This window comes from Thalia democratica, chromosome 4 (assembly GCF_965202585.1).
Source record: "Thalia democratica chromosome 4, ktThaDemo2.hap1.1, whole genome shotgun sequence".
Lineage (NCBI taxonomy): Eukaryota > Metazoa > Chordata > Thaliacea > Salpida > Salpidae > Thalia > Thalia democratica.
The window spans coordinates 5,861,272-5,885,977 of record NC_139168.1 but is presented as its reverse complement, the minus strand read 5'-3'; the positions used below and the strand labels follow the sequence as shown (position 1 = coordinate 5,885,977).

The window sequence follows — 24,706 nt, the reverse complement described above, 5'->3', positions numbered from 1 at the left end:
CTTATTGATAAATTTCAGTTGAACTTTACACCATGATAGACTTAAACACACCGCCCCAAGGCGCAGACCAGGCCAAGACAGCTGTTGAGGTGTCAACACCACCTGAGCCAGAGATACTGGGCTGCATAACAGGTGAATGTATTGATGATTACTACATATACAAGCCCACAACTGTGATTGGAAGAAACTCAGCCAATGCCCTGGTAGACCTCCACATAGACCTGTCCACTTACATTTCGAGGAAGCACGCTGTCATAAAGTACAACGGCAAGTCCAAGGACTGTGCGTTCACCATGAACTGCATTGGCAAGAACGGGCTTTTCATCAATGGCAGCTTCCACATGAGTGGCACTGAGAATATCCCACTAAATGAAAAGTTTGTTTTTGTGATATTCTAGATAAGTTAAATATTAATATTAATTGAAGTAAATAGTTATGTTTTGGAAAAAAATTGTTTATTAGGCTCAGTAGTTAATTTACTTGTGTGTTTAAATATATACTATACTGTGTTTCTTATTACTTTGTTATTAAAATAATTTTATTTTATTAAAAGTAAGTAAGTAATTACTAAATTTATAATGAGATCTTATTCAAATGTTCAGTACAAAAATCGATCTACCATCTAACTAATCAAACAACTAAAATTTACAAAAACAACAGTTCAGTGACTATAAAATACTAAATACTAATAAATAAAATAAGTATTTTATAGTCACTTAACTGTTGTTTTTGTAAATTTTAGTTGTTTGATTAGTTAGATGGTAGATCGATTTTTGTACTGAACATTTGTAATGTACGATGTTCAATTCTTACATCATATTGTTTTTGCTTTTCTGTAAACTTTTGCATCTTTGTTTACCAAAGTGTTTTTTATTTTAAATTTGAACTGGCTGAAGATTAAAGACAATCTTTTTTGTCTTTAGGAAACATATGTTTCAGTATTTTTAAAATCGTACATTTAAATAAATTATTTAAAAGCCCTTCAAGTGGGCTCAGTAGAAGGTGTTCAATTTTGAACATTAACCTTATTATATATATATATATATATATATATTATAATGATAATAGCCACATGACACAAGTATTTAAATTAGTTTTTGATACCAGCAGCTGATTAACTTTAAGGTAATCATAAAATTTTGTTACTCTCCTGCTTACTATTATACTTATTTTATCAAATTTAACTCCTTTAAAGTTATGAATTTATAGAATTTTAAATTTGCATATAATTAATAATATGCTTGTACTATTTTTTACACTACAATTTATGTTAATTTTTAGGTCTATTCTTGCATATTTTTTAGCTCCATATTTTTCTTTACATACCAGTTCCTTTTTCATATTTTTTGACCAATTTTTTTGTCAGAATGATAACATTTTGTAAAATGTTTATGTTTCTGTATAATAATATCTTGATCTGTATAATGTGAACAGTGAAATGGCCTTATTAGTTTTAAGAAAACATATAATAATTATATTTTAAGGCAGTCAAAAATATTAAAAAATAAAACCAACATCAAAGTAAAAAAAAACAGTAATAAATATGTACAAAAACTCTTCTTTATTTTTCAATCTAGCTTCTCAATAAAGATATGTTCTAAAACTTGAATTACAATGGCACAATGCCTATAAAGGATTATTTGAATATTTAACTTTTCTATGTTGTGAAACTAAGTTATTAACACTTATAAAAGTTGTTGTAAATAATGTTAAGTCTCAAATTGTTCTGTTTTTAACACTTGTAAAAAGTTGTTCGTTTAGTAATAAATGAAATGACTATTCTATAACTAAAACATTTACAATTTATTTATATATTGACATAGTTCTAAAATAACCTGAAGTTTATTGAACAACCTAGGTGCTCATAAAAAACATATACAAGTTAGTTTTAACTTTAGTAATAAGTCTGACATATCAATTAGTTATATACTTAAACGAATGAATGCCTAGAATAATAAATATCTGTATGTTTGATAAGTTCAATGGAAAATTTTTTTTAATGTTTAAAAACTGTAGTAAAAAAATAAATTTCTATAGTAAGAACAAGTTGTAAAAAAAGTTTGTACCTTCTATGGCCATAAATTGATTTAAAAACAACTATATTGAGATTTTACTCTTTTTTAAATTAATTTATAAGTATTTAAAGATTAAAATATTTACTAATGCAATCCAAAGCTAACTTAGTATGAAACTTTTAGTACATATATGAAATCATAAATGCACTTTATTTCATTTTATATGATAAATTTACCAATTTAACAGATAAATGTTATTCAAATATTGTACTATAGTTACAAACTTTATAGTGTACTTAACTACCTAGAAAAAATTTTTCTTTTTTTTTTTCATAAATATCTATCAAACAGATGCAGTATCAGGTTTCCCAGCACATCAATAACTCTAGCATTTCAACCTCAGGCACCCAGTGATACTTACTGTGACCCAGGCATGTTCAATAGCTTGGTTAGTTTTTTTTTTTTACTTATTAATTATATGTGAGTATATATATCCTATAATTATAAGATGGCTTGAAATATTTTTATTTTAATTTTTAAACCTGGAAGTTTTTGATATTTTATCATCTAATAGAAATATAATAAGAACTAAAATTAAACATTAATTTAAAATAATTTGATTAAAGATAATAAACTTTGAGTATGTATATTTAGGATGGTTTTTTTAACATGTTTATTTACCACTGGTAAATGAAAATCCACATTACTTTTTCAAATTGGTTCTCATCTAATATACAAATACAGCTATCTTAGAAAAACAAGCACCCCTTAAAAACTAAATAGAAATAATGACAGCTTTGAAAGTTGTATGGTTTTATTTAGTATTAATGACAAATAAAGTTTGTCTGCATAACCGACATGTAAAGTTATCACATCCTATAATAACAAACAACATTAATGAACTTTTTTGTAATAGCTGTATATACAGATTTTCTAGTATTATTTACTTGGGTTCATATTTGTTGTGTGAAATTTTTAATGTAATAACAAACAAATAACATATATATATATTTTTGTAATAGCTGTGTATACAGATATTCTAGTATCGTTTATTTGGGTACATATTTATTGTGTGAAATTTTTAATGTAATAACAAACAAATAACATATATATATTTTTTTGTAAAAGCTGTATATACAGATTTTCTAGTATTATTTATATGGGTTCATTTTTGTTGTGTGAAATTTTAAATGTAACAACAAACAAATAACAATATTTTTTTTTGTAATAGCTGTATATACAGATTTTCTAGTATTATTTACTTGGGTTCATGTTTGTTATGTGAAATTTTTAATGTAATAACAAACAAACAAATAACATATATATATATTTGTAATAGCTGTATATAAAGATTTTCTAGTATCGTTTATTTGGGTTCATATTTGTTGTGTGAAATTTTAAACGCAGCAACAAACAAACAATTATATATTTTTTTGTAATAGTTTTATGTACAGATTCTCTAGTAACATTTATAACAATCAATAGCTTGATTAGTTTTTTTACATGTTTATTTACCATTAGTAAATTAAAATCCACATTACTTTTTTAAGTTAGTTCTTATCTGTTTATACAGCTGTCTTAGAAAAACAAAAACCCCTTAAAAAATAAATACTAGCAATGACAGCTTTGAAAGTTGTATGGTTTTATTTAGTATTAATGACAAATAAAGTTTGTCTGCATAACCGACATGTAAAGTTATCACATCCTATAACAAACAAACATCATTAATGAACTTTTTTGTAATAGCTGTATATACAGATTTTCTAGTATCGTTTATATGGGTTCATATTTGTTGTGTGAAATTTTAAATGTAACAACAAACAAACAACATTAATGAATTTTTTGTAATAGCTGTATATACAGATTTTCTAGTACTATTTATATTTATAGCTGTATATACAGATTTTCTATTACTATTTATATTTAGAGCTGTATATACAGATTTTCTAGTACTATTTATATTTATAACTGTATATACAGATTTTCTAGTACTATTTATATTTATAGCTGTATATACAAATTTTCTAGTACTATTTATATTTATAGCTGTATATACAGATGCCGCAAGCGAACCCGCCAACAAGCAACCTGACAACATTTCCCATGCCATTGCATAACAGGTTAACTGCCGGCATAACTGGAAGCGCCCCTGCGTCTCCTGCTGGTACTTTGAGGTAAGTTTTAATGTTTAATTTTTTGGTTTTAGGTATTATTATTTTTATATACTTAGTTTAAGGGCACAGGGGGTTCAACGTTTCTTTTTATTAAAAATAACATTGGCTCTTATATGAAAGCTTAAAGTAAAAACTACAAGCCTATTTTTATAGAATTTTTTGCGTTTTAAAGCTCATTAAGAGATTGTTGAGGTCACCGACTTTGATCATTCATATCTCAAAAATTACTTTGAATTTTTTAAATGGTTAAAAATGTCTGACAGCTCAGATAAAACTCTATAAATAAGGTCAACTTGTAAAATCATGGTGGACCCCTCTATTCCCTTAGTATATTATAAACAATATAGTTTCAACACTAAACAATTTAAATTAAGTTTTAAAATTTACTACTTTACTTCAACTGTTCATATTGATACATTTACTTCTACTATTTCCAATCAGATTTATTTCATAAAAACTTGTATACAGTTAATTGGAAGTAGATAGGTAATAACAATTGAAACTAAATTTATATGATTTTTTCTATTTTATCAACAAATTTGATTATACCAAACAAATTTACAACATTATAATTACAATATATTATAAAGTTTAATTACAATTAACAAGTTTAATCATATAAATCTTAAGTTGTATATATTTTTTATAAATCTTTTTTATAACAACTTTCACTATATTTGAAAACAAGTTAAAAAAAAAATTAATATTGCAGTGCAGTAAATTCATGCCCATCCTCACCAAAACAAATGAAGAAAAACAAACAATTGAACGACGCTCAAATGGAAGATTTGAACAGAGTTCTTACTTTTGAAGAAAGCAAGGTTAGTTTGTATCCACATATAATTAGTATATGCTGCTAATATATATAATTTATAATATAAAAACTCATTTAAATAAGTGAGGTATACATTTTATAAATATCTGTCATATTTTTAACATTTTTGTTGAAGTGTTGTAATACAAGCTGTTTAGCGGTAGTTATTACACAAAGATCTTGAGCATGTTATCTATTTTTTATAAAGTATAAAAGGTAATGTAGGCATTCACAGTAAAAATTTTAAATTGTTTTGTTTACCTAATAAAAATTATATATTGACAGCGAAAACTACAGAATGAGCCAATTTCATACCAAAAACCTCCATTCAGCTACGCTCAATTAATTATACAGGTAATTATTTTTTATTTTCATATGAAAAGTTTTGATGTACTATTTTTTATTGTTATTGTTTTCAAATATATAATTTTTTAGGTAATTAAAAAGTTTTATAATTTATTTGTATAATTGTTGTTCAAATAACAAGTTTGCATACTAATAACATTAAGGTAATTAATAAATTAACTTACATATTTAATTAATAAAGTATTCTTCAAAATTTTCCCAATGAAAAGCTTACTGGGCTTACAAGCTTGTACAAACAACGTTTTCAGTAGTATTGTAGCTTAAAGGAGTAATACACAAAGCATTGTGTATACAAGCCTTAAAAACTACTTTATAAAAACAAAAACGCTTTGTCTACTAACTTAGGGTTTTATTGTTTTTCAATTAAGTTATATATATATAAATTTATTTTTTTTACGTGTGCCTAAAAATGTTGTTTTGTTTGTTAAAGTTTTATTCACATTTGATAAGTTTAAATTAAATTTTTAATATTATCAAATAATAATCATTTACACCTATTAGCAGCTATAGCTATTAAGATTAATTTTTAAAGTTTTTATTACCATGTAATTTAAATCCCATAAAGTCTGAAAATTTTAACTCTGGTGTATGTTTTATTTTATTTCGCTAAAAGTTTTAATTTATTAGCCTTTGTTTAGAATATTTCAAATAACTACTTTTCTAAAGTATTATACAGCACAATGTATAAGTATCAAACAGAATTTATAAGACAGTTGTTTATAAACTTGAATGAACTTATATTTATATAAATCTTAATTATGATATATTGACACTAAGTTAAATCCTGTTATTTGAGTTTTAACAATGAATCACTAAATATTCACTACAATTTTTGTGAAAATATTTAATTGTGATAAATTAAAATTTCAGTAGTGACAATAAAAAATTGTAAAAACAAAATTTTCTTATTAATTCAAAACAACTGATTTTAAGTGAAAACTATATAAAATTTTAAACAAATAATTGGAAAAATAACCTTAAAAGTTTTTATTGAAAATTTAAGTTTTTATTAACTTCTAAATATACCAAATGGTTACATACTATATAATTTTTTATATCTTGTACTACACTGTTTTAAAAGTAGTTTTAATAACAAGTTTAAGTACCTTGGCTATGTTTTGATTAATAACATATGGCTAAGTTATGTATTAAACATAACATTAAATTGTAAACAAATTCTTTGTTGTAGTTATGTCGTTCCATAAAAAAATGAATTGAAATACTTAATTTATTTAACTGCAAGCAATACCACGCAAAACAATATGATACCATAAGTTTGGTGTGCGTTAATGTGCTTTCTATATATTTTACCTGTTTCATGTAAACATTTTAAACAGTTCTGTTTAATTAAAAATTATTGCAATAACAGGCAATATCTTGTGCTCCTCAGCAACAATTAACATTGAATGGAATTTACAACCACATAATGAAATATTACCCATACTACTCTACTGGTGAAAAAGGATGGCAGGTAATAATTGTTTATTGTTTTTTATATTAATAAGTATTTATTAATTTTTAATTTTTTATAGAAAGTTTATTTTACACATATAGTTTAATATTAATGAATGTTTGAACTGTATATTTATAACAACTTTTATCATCATTGTTGAACCTCTGTTTAATTTTTATATCAAAAGCAGAAAGTCAAATAAAATCCTGGCAAGCAATAACAATACAATACTTTTACTTGATTTACCCCAAGCCTGTGTACTAACACAGTAATTAAACTTGTATAATAAAAATTCAAATCGTACTTTCTATTTACAATTTTTTTTACACAATTCAACTGATAACATTAATACCTCCAAGGAATAATTTTATTCTTCACTGTTTTTTGAGTATAAACATATTTAAATCATATTTACTAGTTTTTAAAAACTTATCAATTTTAATGTTTATACTAATCACTAATTATCAAAAAGGGCTTTAACTCTGCATTTTTTTTTGGTTTGCATTTGTAATTTGCAACTTAAAAAGTAATACGTATTTTTTGTGTAATTTATTGCTTTAATAACCTTTCCACTATAAGTCTTGTAGAACTATTCAACAGAACAATAGATAACAAATGAAAACCATAAAATATGAATTCGATTACTACAAACCATGCTATTCCAAACGTTCTAATGTTTCTAACAGAACAGCATCCGTCACAACTTATCGCTGAACAGATATTTCGTGAAAGTACCCAGAAGCGAAGAGGCGGCCGGGAAGGGTTGCCACTGGAAGATTGATCAGACGCAGATAAAAAATTTGCAGATAACCGCCTGGAAGAAAAGGAGGCCCACTAACAGCAATAATAACAATAAGAATCAAGCTAATCAGTTACTTTTGTTAGTTAATAATGAATATACGTTTATATAGCAACAATAATAATAAGAATCCAACTAATCAGTTACTTTTGTTAGTAAACGTTAATTATGTAACAACTATAGCAATAACTGTTTTTGAAAATTAATAATAAGTGTATAATAATTAACAATAAACTAATAATAACAATGTGAAAAACCAGCTGTTTCTCTAGGTATATTCTAAATATTTAAGAAAGATTAAGAATAATAAAAATTAAAAAGTCCTTTCAGTTGTTTCTGTTAGTTGCTAGTGTTTGCTTTGAGTTACTTTATTCAAAATTTTATACGAATTTTTGATTTACTTTTTTGAATACAAGGGTGTTGAAGAGGTTAAGCTTAATGACGTCATAGAGATTCGGAGCTGTACAATTTTTGTTAAAATTAATCATCACTCATCTCATAGTATGAAGTGCTGTTTATGTATTAGTATTAAATTTAAAAACCTGTAATTTTTTAATAAATCTTTTTAAATTTTTTGTTTAATAAATAAAAAAGTTTGATGTAGTTTTTTGTTACTTCTTACCCCTTTATGGCCTGACATCTTAAAAACTGAAACATGTTATAAAATTCTTTTTTTTTGAATAACAACTGTTATAGATCTTGTTATTCTTTGCTAATAAACAGCTTTTAGTAATAAAATAATATGAAGTATATAATCCTAAAGTTGGTTTATTACTCACTCAAAACTTTTTGTACGGTCAACTTATTTTTGTGAACAGATGCACATTGAATATAAACGCATAATGTTTTACTAGATATTGGTCTTACGCGTTGTATAGTTTATATTTTATAACAGAACTACTGATTCTACAAGTCCCACTAGAAATTCAAACAGTAGAAAGTCAAGCGGGGAATTTCCAATAACTTCTGCCAGTCCTTCGGTTGTGCAGTTACTAAACAACAACACTCACAGTATTAACAAGTTACTATTTTTATATGTTGGAAAAATATTAATGAGTTTTATTAGAAATTTACAATATTACAATTTATAATTTTAATAAGTGACTTTTTTTGTGATAAAAAAACAGGTTTTATTTAAATGGGTAGCTTTTACAAAATTAAAAACATAGATTTATAAACTTTTTTAACCCCTAAAACTTTTTTCGTATTTTAACTCATGTCAAAGTAGATGCCTATAAATTATAAACATTTAAAAAAGTGTTTTACTGAGTCTCTAGTTTCTACTTTAACTGAGACCAACTTTGAAACCTAATGCCTCTGCGAAAACTTAAGTATTTTATTTCAACTTGTAACATATCAACAATTGAAACTTGTTACAGATGTTATATTGTTAATGATGTATTTAATAACATATTTGAGCAGTTGTGTATTTACACACTAAAATTTTATAACTTGTAACAGCCCCGCAAAAGTTCCAGGGTTGAACGTATCACAGCAAAATATACAAGTTCAAAATTTGCCTGTATATCAACAACAACAGGTTATTAGCATTCCTACATTGAAATATTTAAATGAAATATTTACTCTTAAAATATGAGGAAGTATGTTTTATGATAAGTGAAGTTAGTCTGTTTATATTATAAATATCAACTATAGCATAACATAATATTTACAATTCTAGCTAAATAGTGTTAGTGATATTGTTGTATTGAATAAAGTTCTAATCATATTGCTCTTGTTATCAAAATAAATTTGAATTGTATGCCAGCTTATGTATATAAAGATAACTTTGAAACATGTTTTATAAATATCAAAAATTTCTCATAAAAACTTATACAATCTTTATTTCACTTCTTAACAGTTACTTATTGTAATTTATTTGGTACGTAATGTAATAACACTTAGTGTTGATAGTAGTTTAATTAACATTTAACTTATAATTTAAATTTGTCAGAGTGTAACAAGCTTTGAAAATCTTTTATACCAATCAATAATATACCAAACCTAATGTGATGTTTCTCTACTACAACTTATTAATTAATTTTACTTACCAGCACAAATTTGTTCAACCCCAACAGAAGACAGGACTCCATTTGTTGAGTGAAATTTGTTCGAGTCAACCAATTAGAAACAATTCTAATATTATTAAGGTCAGTTCTTAACATTACTGTTTTTACAAAGTTGTTAATTTGTTACATCATATTTACTAGTAGACATATTTTATCATATAATTTTCTGTTGAATCTTAAAAAAAGTTAAAAAACATCGAAAGCTAGTTAACGCTTTTAATATTTATAGCTAATTACCTATATTTGATAAATGTATTTTTCAACCGCTAGAACAACCTTAAAAATAAAACATACACATTTACAGTGTTTGCTTGATGACAGTATATAGTTTTATTTTTATTTTCACAACAACACTTTTCTACTTACAGGTAGGTGCCCAGGTAGGAGTTGTGAGAAACTCTGCACAGAACATTTTGAACAAACCGACAACATCACCAGCTAGCGGACAGATTATTTCACCCGTTCAACGCGTCAATACGGTCAAACCTGTTTTTAACAAGCCGTCTCCTGTTCAGTTTGTGTCGAAGAACAATGTTAACCAGGTTATTTAAAATATATTACATTCATTTAATTATATATATACATATGGTAGCAGAATAAGTTTTTTAATATAATCTAAATGAGGTAGACACTTTTTATTTAAATATAATTATATAATTTGTATTAGGGAACTGTTGCTTATTTTTTTTTTTTAACTTGTATGTTTTATAATAAAGATTGTGACAAAATATTTTAACGCAAATATTTATCAACAGGTGGCAACAGCTCAACACAAACTAATGAGCCCGCCAAGACAGATACCAATCAAATTGTTGACGAGCAACAAAAACAACAAACTTCCCACTGTTTACAACATGGTTCGTTTTTACATTTAGTTTGTAGTTTGATTTATGTAAAACTAAAAGTTATACTTGTATTCTTAAGTTTTACCAATAAGTTCATGCTCAAAACGTTTGCTAGTTCTTTTTCTGTTTAATAAATATCAACTCATCTAAACTTGATTCAGGGTTGCTAAAAAATCTGGAAAAACCTGGAATTTGAAAATTTGGGCTAAAAAAACTGGAATTTTATATGATGTGAAATAAAACTGGAATTTTGAACAAAAATCACCAAAAAACCTGTAATTTTAAACAATTTTTACACGTTATGTAGTAAAATTTTGATTTGCCACGAAACATCGTAAAGATAAAAAAAAACTTTGTCATCATCATAAATTTTGTTATCAAAAAACATTTAAAGTAGCTTCACAGTATCGTTTCAATAATGTTATGCTATTTACACTGTTTTTAAACTTAACTTTAAACTAGAAATAAACCCAAAACGTTTACTTTCTAAAACCTAGAAGAAATTTCTTGAAAACCAGTGGCAACCCTGACTTACATTTTTAAGCTTTACCACGTGCAATAATTCACGCTTGTAATGTTTGCTAGAGTTCTTTCTGATTCAAGTAAAAAGCAACTGATCTAAACTTGATATTTTAGCAAGAGTATTTTAAACAGGCTCAGCTGCAGAAATCTTCACAGAACATCGTCCATGTCAATCAAAACGTTCACAACATCGTTTCAGCAAACAACAACTCTCAGGGTGTTGTCTCCACCGTTAAGAAGGCTCAGAACATCATTACAGCCAATCAGAAAGCTCAGAACATCATTACAGCCAATCAAGTTGCTCAGAATGTTGTGTCGGCCAATCAAGTTGCTCAGAATGTCGTACCGGCCAATCAAATTGCTCAGAATGTCGTATCAGCCAATCAAGTTGCTCAGAATGTCGTATCAGCCAATCAAGTTGCTCAAAATGTCGTATCAGCCAATCAAGTTGCTCAGAATGTCGTATCAGCCAATCAAATTGCTCAGAATGTCGTATCAGCCAATCAAATTGCTCAGAATGTCGTATCAGCCAATCAAGTTGCTCAGAATGTCGTATCAGCCAACCAAGTTGCTCAGAATGTCGTACCAGCCAATCAAATTGCTCAGAATGTCGTACCAGCCAATCAAATTGCTCAGAATGTCGTATCGGCCAACCAAGTTGCTCAGAATGTCGTACCAGCCAATCAAATTGCTCAGAATGTCGTACCAGCCAATCAAATTGCTCTCAACGTTGTCCCACAAGCAGTAAAGGTGAACGGATCAAATGTTGTACAGGCTTCTGCTCCGCCACAGGTGAGACTTTTTAGTTTAGTAAATATTGATATTTTTTACAACTTTTATTTTGACTTGATTACTTTTTTATGTGGTTAACATAAAAATGATCATAGTATAAAACATTAGTTTCTCCTGTTGTTCAATACATAAATAGTTAATTATAATGAATGAATTTATTTTTTTTGTTAACATAACAGTTAAAAACTATTTTTAACACTGGCAAAAGTTTCCCCACATAAGTAAAATATCACTTAGAATTAAATAAAGTAGTTTTCATTGCTATAAATAAATAATGTAACCATATATTAATCAAAACTATATATGTTCAAGTTGCTTGAGCTTTAGAAATCATATTAACTATTGTACAACCTCTAAAGCAATTAGTAAAATAGAATTAAAAAACATACAATGTGTAATACAGATGCAGCAACAACAAGATGGTGTTTCAAAACTGCAACCAGTTACTAACGTTAACGAACAAAACAACATTGCGCAACAACAAAATGCAGTGCAAAACAGTGTTGCACAGCAGCAAGCAAGCATTATACAGCCAGAACAGAAGGTTGCATTACAAACAGCTGAAGCAAATGTTGAGGATATTGTGAAAGTTGAGCCTTCGGACAATGTTGATGGCACTCCGATGCAAGTCGCAGATTCGAACGTTCAATTTGTTGTTCCGAGACCTCTGCTCACTGATGAGCAACTAGGTTAAAAAATGAATAATTTCACTTATTTTTTGATGCACGAAATAATTATTTGTTTGTTTTTTTATTTTTATTTTTCAACAAGTACCAGTGGTAGCACGCGATGACGTCATATATCAGTGTTGCCCTGACTCATTTTCATAAACGGAAATTTAAAAATAACAAAAATTACTCGATCGCTTCAATTAATTCTGCAATTGTTAACTTTGACTCAATAAAATAAAACGTAAAGTAGTTTACATTTCTCCTCTCTCCCTATGACGTCATCACGTATCGCCACTGTTGAATACTTATCAGAGTTCAATGCAAAATTTTGTAGTCTACAATTTAGTACCTTATTGAGATGTTTTTTTTTGAAAAGCAATTAAATATATTTTTGTAGAAAAACAAATAGACAGAATAACCAATTATTTTTTTACAGAAAAACAAATAGACAGAATAACCAATTATTTTCTTTACAGAAAAACAAATAGACAGAATAACCAATTATTTTCTTTACAGAAAAACAAATAGACAGAGAAATGAAGAGGAAAGCTGACGAGGCTGCTGCAATTGCAGCTAAAAAAATGAAACTTGAAGGTAATAAATATTAGATATTATTTATATTTAAAAATAATGTATTAAAATCAATAATTTATGTATTATTAAATGTTTAAACAAATAAGTAAAGTTGTTAACGTTTTTTTAATTAATATTTGTTCTTTTTATTAGTTTTAAAAACGTCATATACTACTAGAGTTGTTATAGTGTATAATATTTAAATAATATACTTTAATATCCTACAGAGGAAGCCTTCGCGAGATCACTAGAAGAGTTGGAATAAAAAAACATCAGAAAAATATGTGTGGAAATAGTGAATTTTGTTAGAAAATAAAGTTAGAAAATAAAAAAATATTAAAGTTGTTTGTAAAATTATAAAATAGTGAATAAATTTAGAAAATTAAGTTGCACGTTACTATGTCATTTTTATTTGCTACACCTAATCTCAAGGCACAATTTTGTACTGCCTAAATGTTATACAATAGATATATTATTAATATTATATTACAATGAATTAGGAATAGTTTCATTTTTATTCGTACGCTTATTTTGAACTACTAAGAAACGGAACACTTTTTTGTTTTGATTTTAAGTAATTGTTGTAGAGAATTGTTTATATATTTAGTAGTATTAGATCGAATGAGAAAATTTTACAAGTTTCTTAGTCTTTAGTGTATTGTATCAGAATTGTACATAAATTTTTGTGCTTGAAAATTATTTTCAGGGTTGATACAATCAAAACTATTTAAAATTTTTGAAACACTCAAACTAGTTCAATAGTTTTCCAGGTTATTTTATAAGTCCAGTTAAATTCATGCTTGATGGATATAAGTCAACTTGACTTTTTTCTCTGAGAGTGTCAATCCTTTAGTATTCAAACTAATTTCATTATAAGTTAAAATAATACAATTAAGCATTTTACAAATGAGCTTTGTAACTACAAATGTTTGAATTATGTATTTTTTTATGACAAATAAAATTATGTAGCTTTTGAAATTGTTTTTTTGTTTTAAAGACAGTAGTGGAATAAAATCATCTGAAATATTTTTAGCTGTTATACATATCTACTAAGAGGATTAAGTATATAAATTCTACTTAAATAATTTTAGTAACTACAAAAATAATTAAACGCGTGAAACAACTGCCTGTTAATTTATCTATCAGACAATTATTCCATTTATTACGAACAGTCATTAATTTGTAGAAATTTAACAAGTCCTTGGAATACAGTATAATAAATTTATTAGTTTTGATTATTAGCTTAAACATTAGTTCCTTTTTGATACCCCGCAACCCCTAAAACACTTAAGTTCTCGCACTCCTTGCAGTACATAATCTAGTATTAGTTCCAAAATTAGCTTTAAAAACACTTGTCTTAGCTCTCATCTATAACTCCGCTTTGTATGATTCTAATTGCTTGTTGGCTTTAAAGACGATATTTTTGTTTAGTAAAAGAAATTTCAGCTTACAGTCGCCCAAGGTAAAGAAAAGTCTCGTTATTTATCAAAAAAAAAAAAACTGAAAAGCCATCTCGCACACCTTCTGGTTGGGAAACCCTGATCTTAGTTCATAAAATTTTCCAAGTAAAAATAAATACAGCGGGTGGCCGACGTGTTGTATTTTCGATAGGAGTTTCGAAAAGTTATAAGTAATAAAAAAACGCCTCAATTTGATAACTTCTAAAACTAATTTATTAAAATGAAATTACAACATTGATTAAAACATATTGAAAAAATATTATTATACGTATTTGTTTTAAGTGGAACATCTGCGCGACGCTGATGAACAACCATGTAATTTTTTATTAAATATGTTTAGTTTTTAACAATGCTGTTTTTTTAAGCAGTGTTTTTAGTATTATATTTTTTAAACAAGTTGCAATTGTAATTTTCTTATGTTTTTTTAAAGATATTAGCATTTCAATTCGAATCATTAGTTTTTTTATCCAGTCAATTTACAAACTCTTCTCGTATAGAAATTTAAGGTCTTTCATTTGGCACTTATAGTGTGCTATGAAAGATTTTTTGCATCTAAGCCATTTCTGTACAGTATAGTATACATAGATCGTACCTTCTAGTTTTACCATAAGTAAAACTGTTGTGTGCTGAGTCTAACAAAATAAGATCGCTCAGTAATATTATTTTTAAGTAGAAGCAAATTTTGTTCATAAACAACTTGGCTTGATTACGTCTTTGTTTTATTATGACAACCATATTTGTTATCAAGCGTTCTAACCATATTAAAGAGAAGCTAATTGTAAGATGTATTAGTACTTTTGTAAACATTACTAAATTGCCCGGTTTTTTTGAGTACCTAGCGATGTTGGACCATATTATAATATCAGACTTAAATTAGGTTTCTTTTACTTTTAAATAACTTTAAAATCTGACACATTTAATCAGTAAAATAAATATTAGTAGTAGAGAAACAATTTTCAATTGTAAAGAATAAGACCTTATGCTCAATCTTCTAAAAAAACAAAAGACTTTTTCGTTGAGATATGGGTTAAAAACCATGGTAGAAATCAAATAATATAGTTCTTAAGACTTTGTGTGCATATCTTCTGTAGGATCAAAAAATCATTTCAAATATAAATTTCATTTTAAGTTCTATTTTTTTTTAGTTTGTTCTATGTTTACTGACAACGCTGACTTAAAAGTCTATGTTAATGAGGTAAAAAAATATCAGTCTGAAACTTTACACATTGCAAAGAAATACGTTTTCTGGGCAAAAGCGAGTGGACTATATTAAGACTTAATTTTAACACCAAAAAAGTTTTTTATTGTCTTATATTAACAATTTTCTTTGATAGATTTAGCAAAACTGAAAAACATGCAACTTTATTTTTTGGTATAAGTTTTGAAGAAAACTCATCTTTTTTACTAAAAGTACTTTTTTTTCAAAGTTTAGAGTCTTTTAAGGTCAACTTTATTGTTAACTTTAGTGCAATTTTTTCTGCAAAACATATTTTGAAAAGTTATTTTGTTTGGTAATGATTGTAAATCAAAAATGGCTTCAAACAAATCTAATGCAGCAATTAAAAAGTTAAAAACAGTTTTGTATATTGAATGACAACAAAAAGTTTGATCTTAGGATGTGGTGTACAAAAAAAACATTTCTGGTTATTAAGTTGGACTCTACATATACAGTTTAAAGTCTTATCCAGGATACTAATAAACATTTCTATAGAATTTAATTAATTTTATTTGTAATTTATAGTGTATAGACTTGGCTCAGCACAGAACTGTTGCTTAAATAAATTAAAAGCCATAACAATTATATCAATTAGATACAAACAATAAATTTATAATGAAATTTTGATATCAAAAATGTTTTAATAAAAAGTTACAAGACGTAAAGGTTTTTAAAAACACATTTCTCACTGGCTTCGGTAAAGATAACATCCAAATAAAATTTTGAACTTAAGATAATTTTGTAAATGGAAGTCAATAACTTTTTAGTTATATTTTCAAGTCTAAAACTATATTACTAAAACAAAATTAATTCGACCGAAATGGTCTAAAAAATTAATACTTCACATGTTAGTAAATTCTAAATTTTTTTTAAGGATTCTTGAAACTATAACAAGCTAGCTTTTAAAAAAGTAACTATTTTATTGTTATAAAATCAAGTTTTTTTAGCAGTAATAAGATGTTAAGCAGAGGTAACCTTTTAAAACTGATTGTACTGTGTTAGTTGTACTGTTCAAACACAACTATTTTACTACCTACTTTTAAATCAATACTTTCAAATCATAGTAATTATGTAATATAACCTCGAATTATGGTTTAAAGATTTTTATGATCTTTTTTCAACCTTAAAAATGAATAATTTTTAGATGATTGTTTTGTATTGTACCATATCTGTTTTTCAAAAAAAAAAATTATCATGAGAAAATTTATGGATATTGCTACTGTATTTTTAATTATCGCTTTTTTATGTTAAAGAAAAAAAAAACTAAAGTTTTTAAAGTAGTATACAAAACAACGATATTGGTATAATACACGATTTATACCCAGGTCCTATATTAGGGGTGGGCAACGTACGGCCCGCGGGCCGGATCCGGCCCGCGAAGTGAACATGACCGGCCCCCAAACCTTTTTTAAATTTAAATGGAATCCGGCCCGCGGACAAAATTGATCCGACCCGCGAGTAGATTATCCGGCCCGCTAAGCATTTTCAAAATTTATATGAAATCCGGCCAACCAATGTAAATATTACAAAACTTGTAAAAAAATTTTTAGAATTATTTCAATAAAACAAAAATGTAAAACTTTGACCCTGAAAACGTTTATAAAATAGGCTTTTTATTTTTGTGGTGATAAAAACACACTTTTGTTAAAGTCATTTTTTCTGTATCGAGTCAGTTGAAGTAATCCTTTCTAAAAATTGTCCAAAAACAATTGCTTGCTGAAATAACTTTAATGATCTTACATACCATAATGACTTTTATAAAAAATGGACGTGTTAAAAATTGCTGTCTTTCCCAGATGTGTAGTGAGTTGTTTTTATACTTGTTTAGATAAAAAGAATCTTTTTAAACTCTGACAATTATTTTAAGTCAAACTGCTCAACACTAAATTTTAATAAAATATACAATTGAGACTACAATTTCTACTCTTTTCTGCTCAAGATTTTTTATTTATGACTTTTTGATTAATTATATGGTTAAGTGTAGTGATGACAAATTGATGACAATAGTTTCACTTGATAATGAGTTTGGTCGTTGTTTTGCAGACTTTCAACAACTAATAAAAGAATTTGATATTGTGTCATCATAGTTGACGTTTGACACCGAAAATGCATCTAGTAATATACAGTTAGAACTGCTAAACTTTAATGTGACAGTACACTCAAAAATAATTTAAACCTCTAAAGTTTGACAGATCTACGCCCTACTTAACAAGTTAAAGTTTGTTAATTTAAAAAAGATGGCAATGAAGTTACTTGTTCTGTTTGGGTCTACATATACTTGCGAACAAACAATCTCAACCATGTTTATAAACAAAAGTTAGCTGCGTTCAAATCTTACTGATGCCAATCTGCAGTCATTACTAAGAATATCTACTTCGGATATACTTTCAGATTTTAAACAACTTGTTAAAAACTTTGATGATCCACAAATGTCTCATTGACTTCTTTATAGTTTAATTATTTTTGCTAAATTCTTTTACCTTACATTTAAAATATAATATGACAGTTTTATATGTTAGTTTTTCGTTTAGTACTATTTTCATTTGTGAAACTGATCTTAATCTAAAAATCTATTAAATTAATATGGTTATCTTGTTTAATTACTAATTAATCTCTTTTTTATTTTAGTATTTCGTGTTTTATGTTATACTATTATAAAAGTGTTTTAGATGAATTGTTTAATAGTATTATTTTTAGAGTACATAACTTAGTTAAGTTTCATAAGTTGATCATTACTGTTTGATATTTTAAAAGTAAAAGTACTAGAATTTTAAGCCTAAATAGTTTTTTATCTAGGTTTAACTGTTTTTTAAATATGTTGATATGAAAATTTATATCAAACATAAATTTTTCGTTGCTTTTAGTAGATTTTTAGATAGATTTTTATTTATTATTGAACGAGCCAAAGTTTGTCAACTTTAAAATATGACTATGAAACTAGTTATTTTGTTCGAGACTTCAACATTTGAAAACAAACATTTCTGAACATAACATTAACAAGGATAATCTAATTTCAAATCTAATCGGTATTTCAGTGCACTTGCATATTTTCCCAAACTGTCATGCAACTAGATTTAAACAACTGTAATACATGAATAACGTTAAGTGTTTCATCGAAATGTTTTAATTTTATTTTTTCGTTTTTTATGGTAAAACTGTTTATTATATCAGAATTATTTGTTGTTAGGTTTCTTTTATACGTGCAAAAATTTGTAATGAATCTTTATTAGTTTGTTTAAATTAAAAGTTAGTAGTTTAATTTTGTAATGTTAATTAACTTCTGAATAATATTATCAATGAAAACTTCAGCCAAGGATTGCCAAAATTAGATAAATTCGGATAGTTAACAATTTTTTAATGTTTTAGCTTGAAATATTAGGCTCGAGTATTTTTTAGTAAGTAAGTTATTGTTTTTATAAGACTACTAGTATTTATTAGGTCCAGAGTTATAATGAATATAGAGTTATGATTACTTGATAAAAATTAACACAAAATTTTATACTTGAGAACCTTGGTAATTAAAATATTGATTCAAAATTCCGAACTACCCGATCAATTAGCATCCAGCCGAATCGAAATCTTTTTCAAACTAGCTTCAATTCGGATCCGGATCGTTGTTTAAAATTAGTATTTAGCCGGATCAGAATAATATTTTCAAATTAGGATCCGGATCTAAAAAAGGATCCAGCTGAATCCGGTAGATCACTAACTCGAAATGCTCCGGCCCGCTAAGGACTATTTTTTTTAGATCCGGCCCGTCAACTATTTACTTTGCCCACCCCTATCCTATATCATCAGTTTCATTTATACAAGTTGCAATTGTAACTAAACATAATAAAATTAAGTAAGATAATATACTAATTGAAAATGCTAATAAGTTTTAATTAGTAGCATTTAGAACTTTTCCCTTTTGACACACATATGTATACAGAAAACCAATAACATTTTTTTTAATGTTTTATATTTTTTTTATATGCAATTTAAAAATTAATACAAAGCCAACTAGTAAAAGTTTTATAAACTTCTATTTTAAAACCTTAACATGCAAAAACTTTTAAAATTTATTATGTTGAATAAAATTTTGAGTTTGATATGCTTTTGTTTTATTGAAGATGTTAGGTTGGTTAATTAACTATGCTACTAAAAAGGAAATTTAAAAGTTTTTCTGAACAACTAAAAGCTTATATAACTATGTTAGATATTCTAATCGTGTGATAGCTTAGCTTACGCTTACGGTAACGTCAAATGAATTCTTATATAATGCGTATAGAAAGATATGATAAATTAACAATACATCTGATACTGAATGTTTTTAACTCAAATCTATACTTTAATATGTTGATTTTGATTTTATTGACTTATTCGTTGTATATTTTAAATTTTTGTTAAAACTTATAATGTTTCTATTTCATTTAAACACATGATCAAAAAATAGTTTATAAAAACGAGCTCTTCTTATTTTAACGTTTTTACAAAAAAATTACTAGTATATCTACGAATACACTTTAAATTAAGTGTATATTTTTGTGTAACTGTTTTAGTACAGCACTTAAAGCAAATAAATCTATTTAATAATGCAAAAAAGTTTCTCTTAGTTTGTCTTATATAAAGTCGTTGTTTCCAGCATAAAAAACTGTTACTGCATTTTAAATTGATAAAACAACAGACTTTTTTGTAAAAATGTATTCATAAGAGCAATTGCTAAATTTATACTAGTTAATATTAGTTACACTCAACAGCATTATTGTTCATTTTTCAAAACAGTTTATGTTAATCTCAAGTTTGTGTTAACTATAGCCGGCATACTATGTACAACTAATAAAGCTATTGTCATTATAAATAAACTTCAGTTTAAAAGTTAAAGGATTTATTTGAGTATAGTTAGTTTATTTTACATTTGATATTCTTTCAGAAAGTGATATTTGCCATCAGGCCAATATTACAGGCTTAGAAAAGTTTATGATAAAAAAGTTTTAAAGCTTTTTATACTAACTCTGTATTCCTATAAATTTATATCTGCCTTGATAAACTGTAGTATAAAAATCTTCAACAGTTGATGGATAGTTGTTTTAGTATGATTCAGATATTTATCTTTTGCAGCATTACTTCTGCATTTGCTCGTAGGCTCCTAAAATTTGTGTTTAGTTGTTTATGAAAACAAGCATTATAAAAATTAAAAGCATTGTATTTTTGCACTTTATAATTTTTTTAAAGGTAAACTTTTTTTTTATTCTGATATCCAAAATTCATTATTAAAGAGCGGTTGAGATTGTAGACACTATTAAAAAACTTAAAATTTAAATTAATCAATTAGCACCTTGTGTTAATAAAACTTGTTTCACATATTTATAAGTAGTAGTGAAACAGACTGAGAATAAAATATTAAAAAGATCCATTTAAAACTTTTATAATTAATACACTTCAAAAATTTATAAGGTGTTTTAGGATACTACCTTGAGTTTTTAAAGTCAAGGTCCTTGACACTACCGCGTTATTTAAAGTCAGATCATTAACGTTCTTTTGTTAAAGTTTTTTTTATTTTGAATTTATAGATGATGTATAAGGATATTCATCAATAAAATAATAAAAGTTTATCATACTTAAAACTAACTTTAATAAAATATAACTGTTATCAGTTTGATATTCACTAAAAAGCTGCTTAACAGTTTATTGGGTTATACAGTTTTACAAAGGCGAAATAATCTATAGTTAAAGCAATGGTATATATAAAAAGTATTTTATGTTTTGGTTTTATTTTATGTGGTAACCAATATAATTGATAATTTTAAACAAACTAAACACTGTTACGATATTTTATTTTGAGAAACATATGTATGAAATTTAGTTTTATTTCAAAAAATTGCATCTATTTGTAGATTACTAGACTTTTCTTGATTCTAATATGTGTATATACGTACCAATATTTTAAAAAATAATGGTGAATATTTAAATTAAAACTTTTATATCAAATTATACCAGTACTAAATACTTTTGAATATTCTCTTTTGTTATATAAAAAAAAAACTTAAACTTTGTTAGCTCCTGGACAAGCAGTTAACAAGGTATCCAAGTGGTGTACGACTCGATAACCGAAAAATTCTTCGTGCAGCAGGTCCTAGGACCAAATATTTTGAGCGTCTTTTTTTGTAGTTCAATAATGAGTGAAATAAATTGCTTAGAGTAAGCTCCTAAATGTTTTAATGCTTTAAAGTACTCAACATGTAGGAAGTTTTTTCACCTACTTAATTTATATTTGTAGTGACGTTATCTACTCAAATTTCACTACTTTTCAAAATTTAGACCGTCATCAACAACATATTAAAACAAAAAAAAATTATGAAATTCTTAACAAAGAAAAAATTTTTAAACTTTGTATGTTATGTTAAAGAAAAATTTAAGTGTGTTTGGTTTTTGTTCTATTAAAAAATAGTAAATAAGAAACATTTCTAGTTAAATATCATTTAAGTTTTTACAAAACAAAACAACTAAAATCTTATAGTGATTTATAACTAACATATAAATATTAAGCAAAAAAACTATATGCTTTGAAATCAAAAAATAATAACAAAAAAAGCTTTTTAAAAATTTTTTTAACTGAGTAGTTTCTTAAAGCTACATATGTTATGTTCAATCTTTATGTTAGATGTGAAAAAATAAAATCTGAAATTTTTCAAAACAATTAAAAGCTTATATATAGCTAATTTGAATACCACAAATTTGTGGCAGCTTAGCCGGTTACTAATTAACGGTTACTTCTAAAAAGTTATTGATATAAATGGAAACACATGATAAAATACAAATACGTCTGAATCTAAAAATTTTAGATTAAAATCCAAACTAGACCATGAGCGAAGTCTTCAACCCTTTTTGCTAATAATCTTTTGTAATAATTTTTGTATATTGTTAATATTTATTAAAATTTTATTTATTTGCACGGTGTTTAAATACATACAAAGTCCGCAAATGTTTTTTATAATCACACCTTAGTATAATGAAGATCTAATTTTAAATCCTTTTGGTATATGCTTTTTATTTTATAGTTTTTAATTGTTGTTCTTTTATAGTAAATAACTCTAAAGTAAAAGAAGTATGTTTACATTTATAATGTATAAATGTGTTTATTATGTATATTTAGTTTAAAGAAACTAAATGGTAGATTTATAAAATTAAATATTTTTTTTATTATCATATAATACTAATTATTACTGATATATATACTAATATAATATATATATACTAGTATAATTCTACTTATTATTCTGTGGAATACTATTGCAGGTTTATAATTAAACCTGATAATTTTTGAACTAAACTTTAATGTAAATTATTTTGACTAATTGTTTTTTGATACTTTTTGTTTAGTATGTATGTTTTACACTTATATAAAAAAAAAAAACAGTTTAGAAAACGTTTACTTTCATATTTTTATTTTTAACAAAGTTTTGTTTTACTTTTATAACAAAAAAATTACAACATAGAGATAATGTTTACCTTCAAATATCTTTTTTAATAAAGATATGCTTTATAAACAGTCCTATATTAAAGTATTACAAAAAAAAATATTTTTATTAAAGAAAATGTCAAGTTTTTATTCTTATTTAGCATACGTATAGTAACTGTAAAACCGTATAATTAAAACATATCTTGTTAGCTTTACAATAGTTATCTTACCGTATTTGTATTAAACAAAACTTTTTAACTGTGTTAAGTTTAGTTTTATCAAGGATTAGTTTAAAAAGTAACTTATAAACATATTGTTAGATGGTTTAAAAATAAAATAGATATTATAGAAGTTAAAATGAATTAATGTAGTTGGTTAAATTGGAAATATGTTTTTAAGTTCATCAGAGGAGGCACTATAAAAATTACAAAGGGTCATGCCTCTAACATGAAAGAAATTTAGAAACTTATCTAACAAGTAATGCTAGTAGTTATGCTTCGAGATAGTAGAAAAAAAAATACAATGATAACTTAATCTTTTTAAGCTTTAATTTGCAACCATAAGTTGTAACATATTTTTGCGTTATAAATATTTTATTTTGCGAGTTAGCTTGTTTTTCAGACTTTTTTAGCACAATAGTTTTATTGAAAATTTATTCGTTTTGTTTCAAATGTCAAGACTGTGTGTTATGCAATTTCATACTGTATATCCACAGACATATTTTTTTAAGTTTTAATGTGAAAACAAGTATTTCATTGCGTGTCATGTTTTATTTATATATATCTAATTTAAAAAGATTTTTTTCAGCAAAACTTTTATTATTTTAGTTTTTTCGAATGGAATGATAGATTATGTTTCAATATTAAAGCTTCTTTCAGTAACCTCCAATGTTTCAATATAAATCGATATGTTTAGTGAAAATCAAGGTTTTTCAAAATTTTTTTATAACAGTCCCCTTGGCACTGTTTTAAATAATACAAAATAAAAAATGTTTAAAATTTTTGCTAACCTTGGGAATCACTGGTTTAAATAACGACGATTAATGTTAATTAAAAACCTAGTTTATATACAATGAAAATGGTAACCAAATTACACTGTTTATCTAATACTTTTTGCATGACTTGATCAATTTTTATTCAACTGATGGTTATTTGTTTTATTAAATAAAGTTAAAAGTATAAAAACAGGGTGGTAACTGAGTATTAAGTATTTTGTCTTATAACATCTGATTCTATTCCATTTTTTCCACCCATTTTTAATAGAATAATATACAAGGCCAATAGATTTTTGGAATTTCTTCCATGTTTTTGAAAGTACACGTTTCCAAGTCTTATTTAATATTATATTCAAAGTAAAAAACTTTATATAACAACTTGTATAAAAACTTACATTGAAAAGATACTGTAAGGCTACTTTGAATGTGTTTAAATAAAAAATTAGATGACAATTATTTTTATCTACATGATAGATTTTTGGTGTCAAATCAAAATTATAGT

At 25.8% G+C, this 24,706-nt stretch overlaps 1 protein-coding gene across 1 annotated transcript; it reads left to right on the top strand.

Annotated features, from left to right (window-relative positions):
- On the top strand, positions 1-13,800 carry LOC145834346 (uncharacterized). Its single transcript, XM_082941757.1, has 16 exons — positions 1-376; positions 2,367-2,463; positions 4,074-4,189; positions 4,902-5,010; positions 5,289-5,357; positions 6,739-6,840; positions 7,509-7,702; positions 8,517-8,642; positions 9,083-9,161; positions 9,676-9,771; positions 10,059-10,232; positions 10,446-10,547; positions 11,190-11,849; positions 12,253-12,538; positions 13,037-13,114; positions 13,321-13,800. Exons 1-16 carry the CDS (start codon positions 33-35, stop codon positions 13,356-13,358), a joined length of 2,670 nt encoding a protein of 889 aa, XP_082797883.1. The 5' UTR covers positions 1-32; the 3' UTR covers positions 13,359-13,800.
- The last annotated feature ends 10,906 nt before the right edge of the window (positions 13,801-24,706 follow it).

Coding starts and splice junctions, on each gene's coding strand:
- LOC145834346 (XM_082941757.1), top strand. CDS start 33: ATGATAGACTTAAACACACCGCCCCAAGGCGCAGACCAGGCCAAGACA. Junction 377..2,366: donor AATATCCCACTAAATGAAAA/GTTTGTTTTTGT, acceptor TCTATCAAACAG/ATGCAGTATCAGGTTTCCCA. Junction 13,115..13,320: donor TAAAAAAATGAAACTTGAAG/GTAATAAATATT, acceptor AATATCCTACAG/AGGAAGCCTTCGCGAGATCA.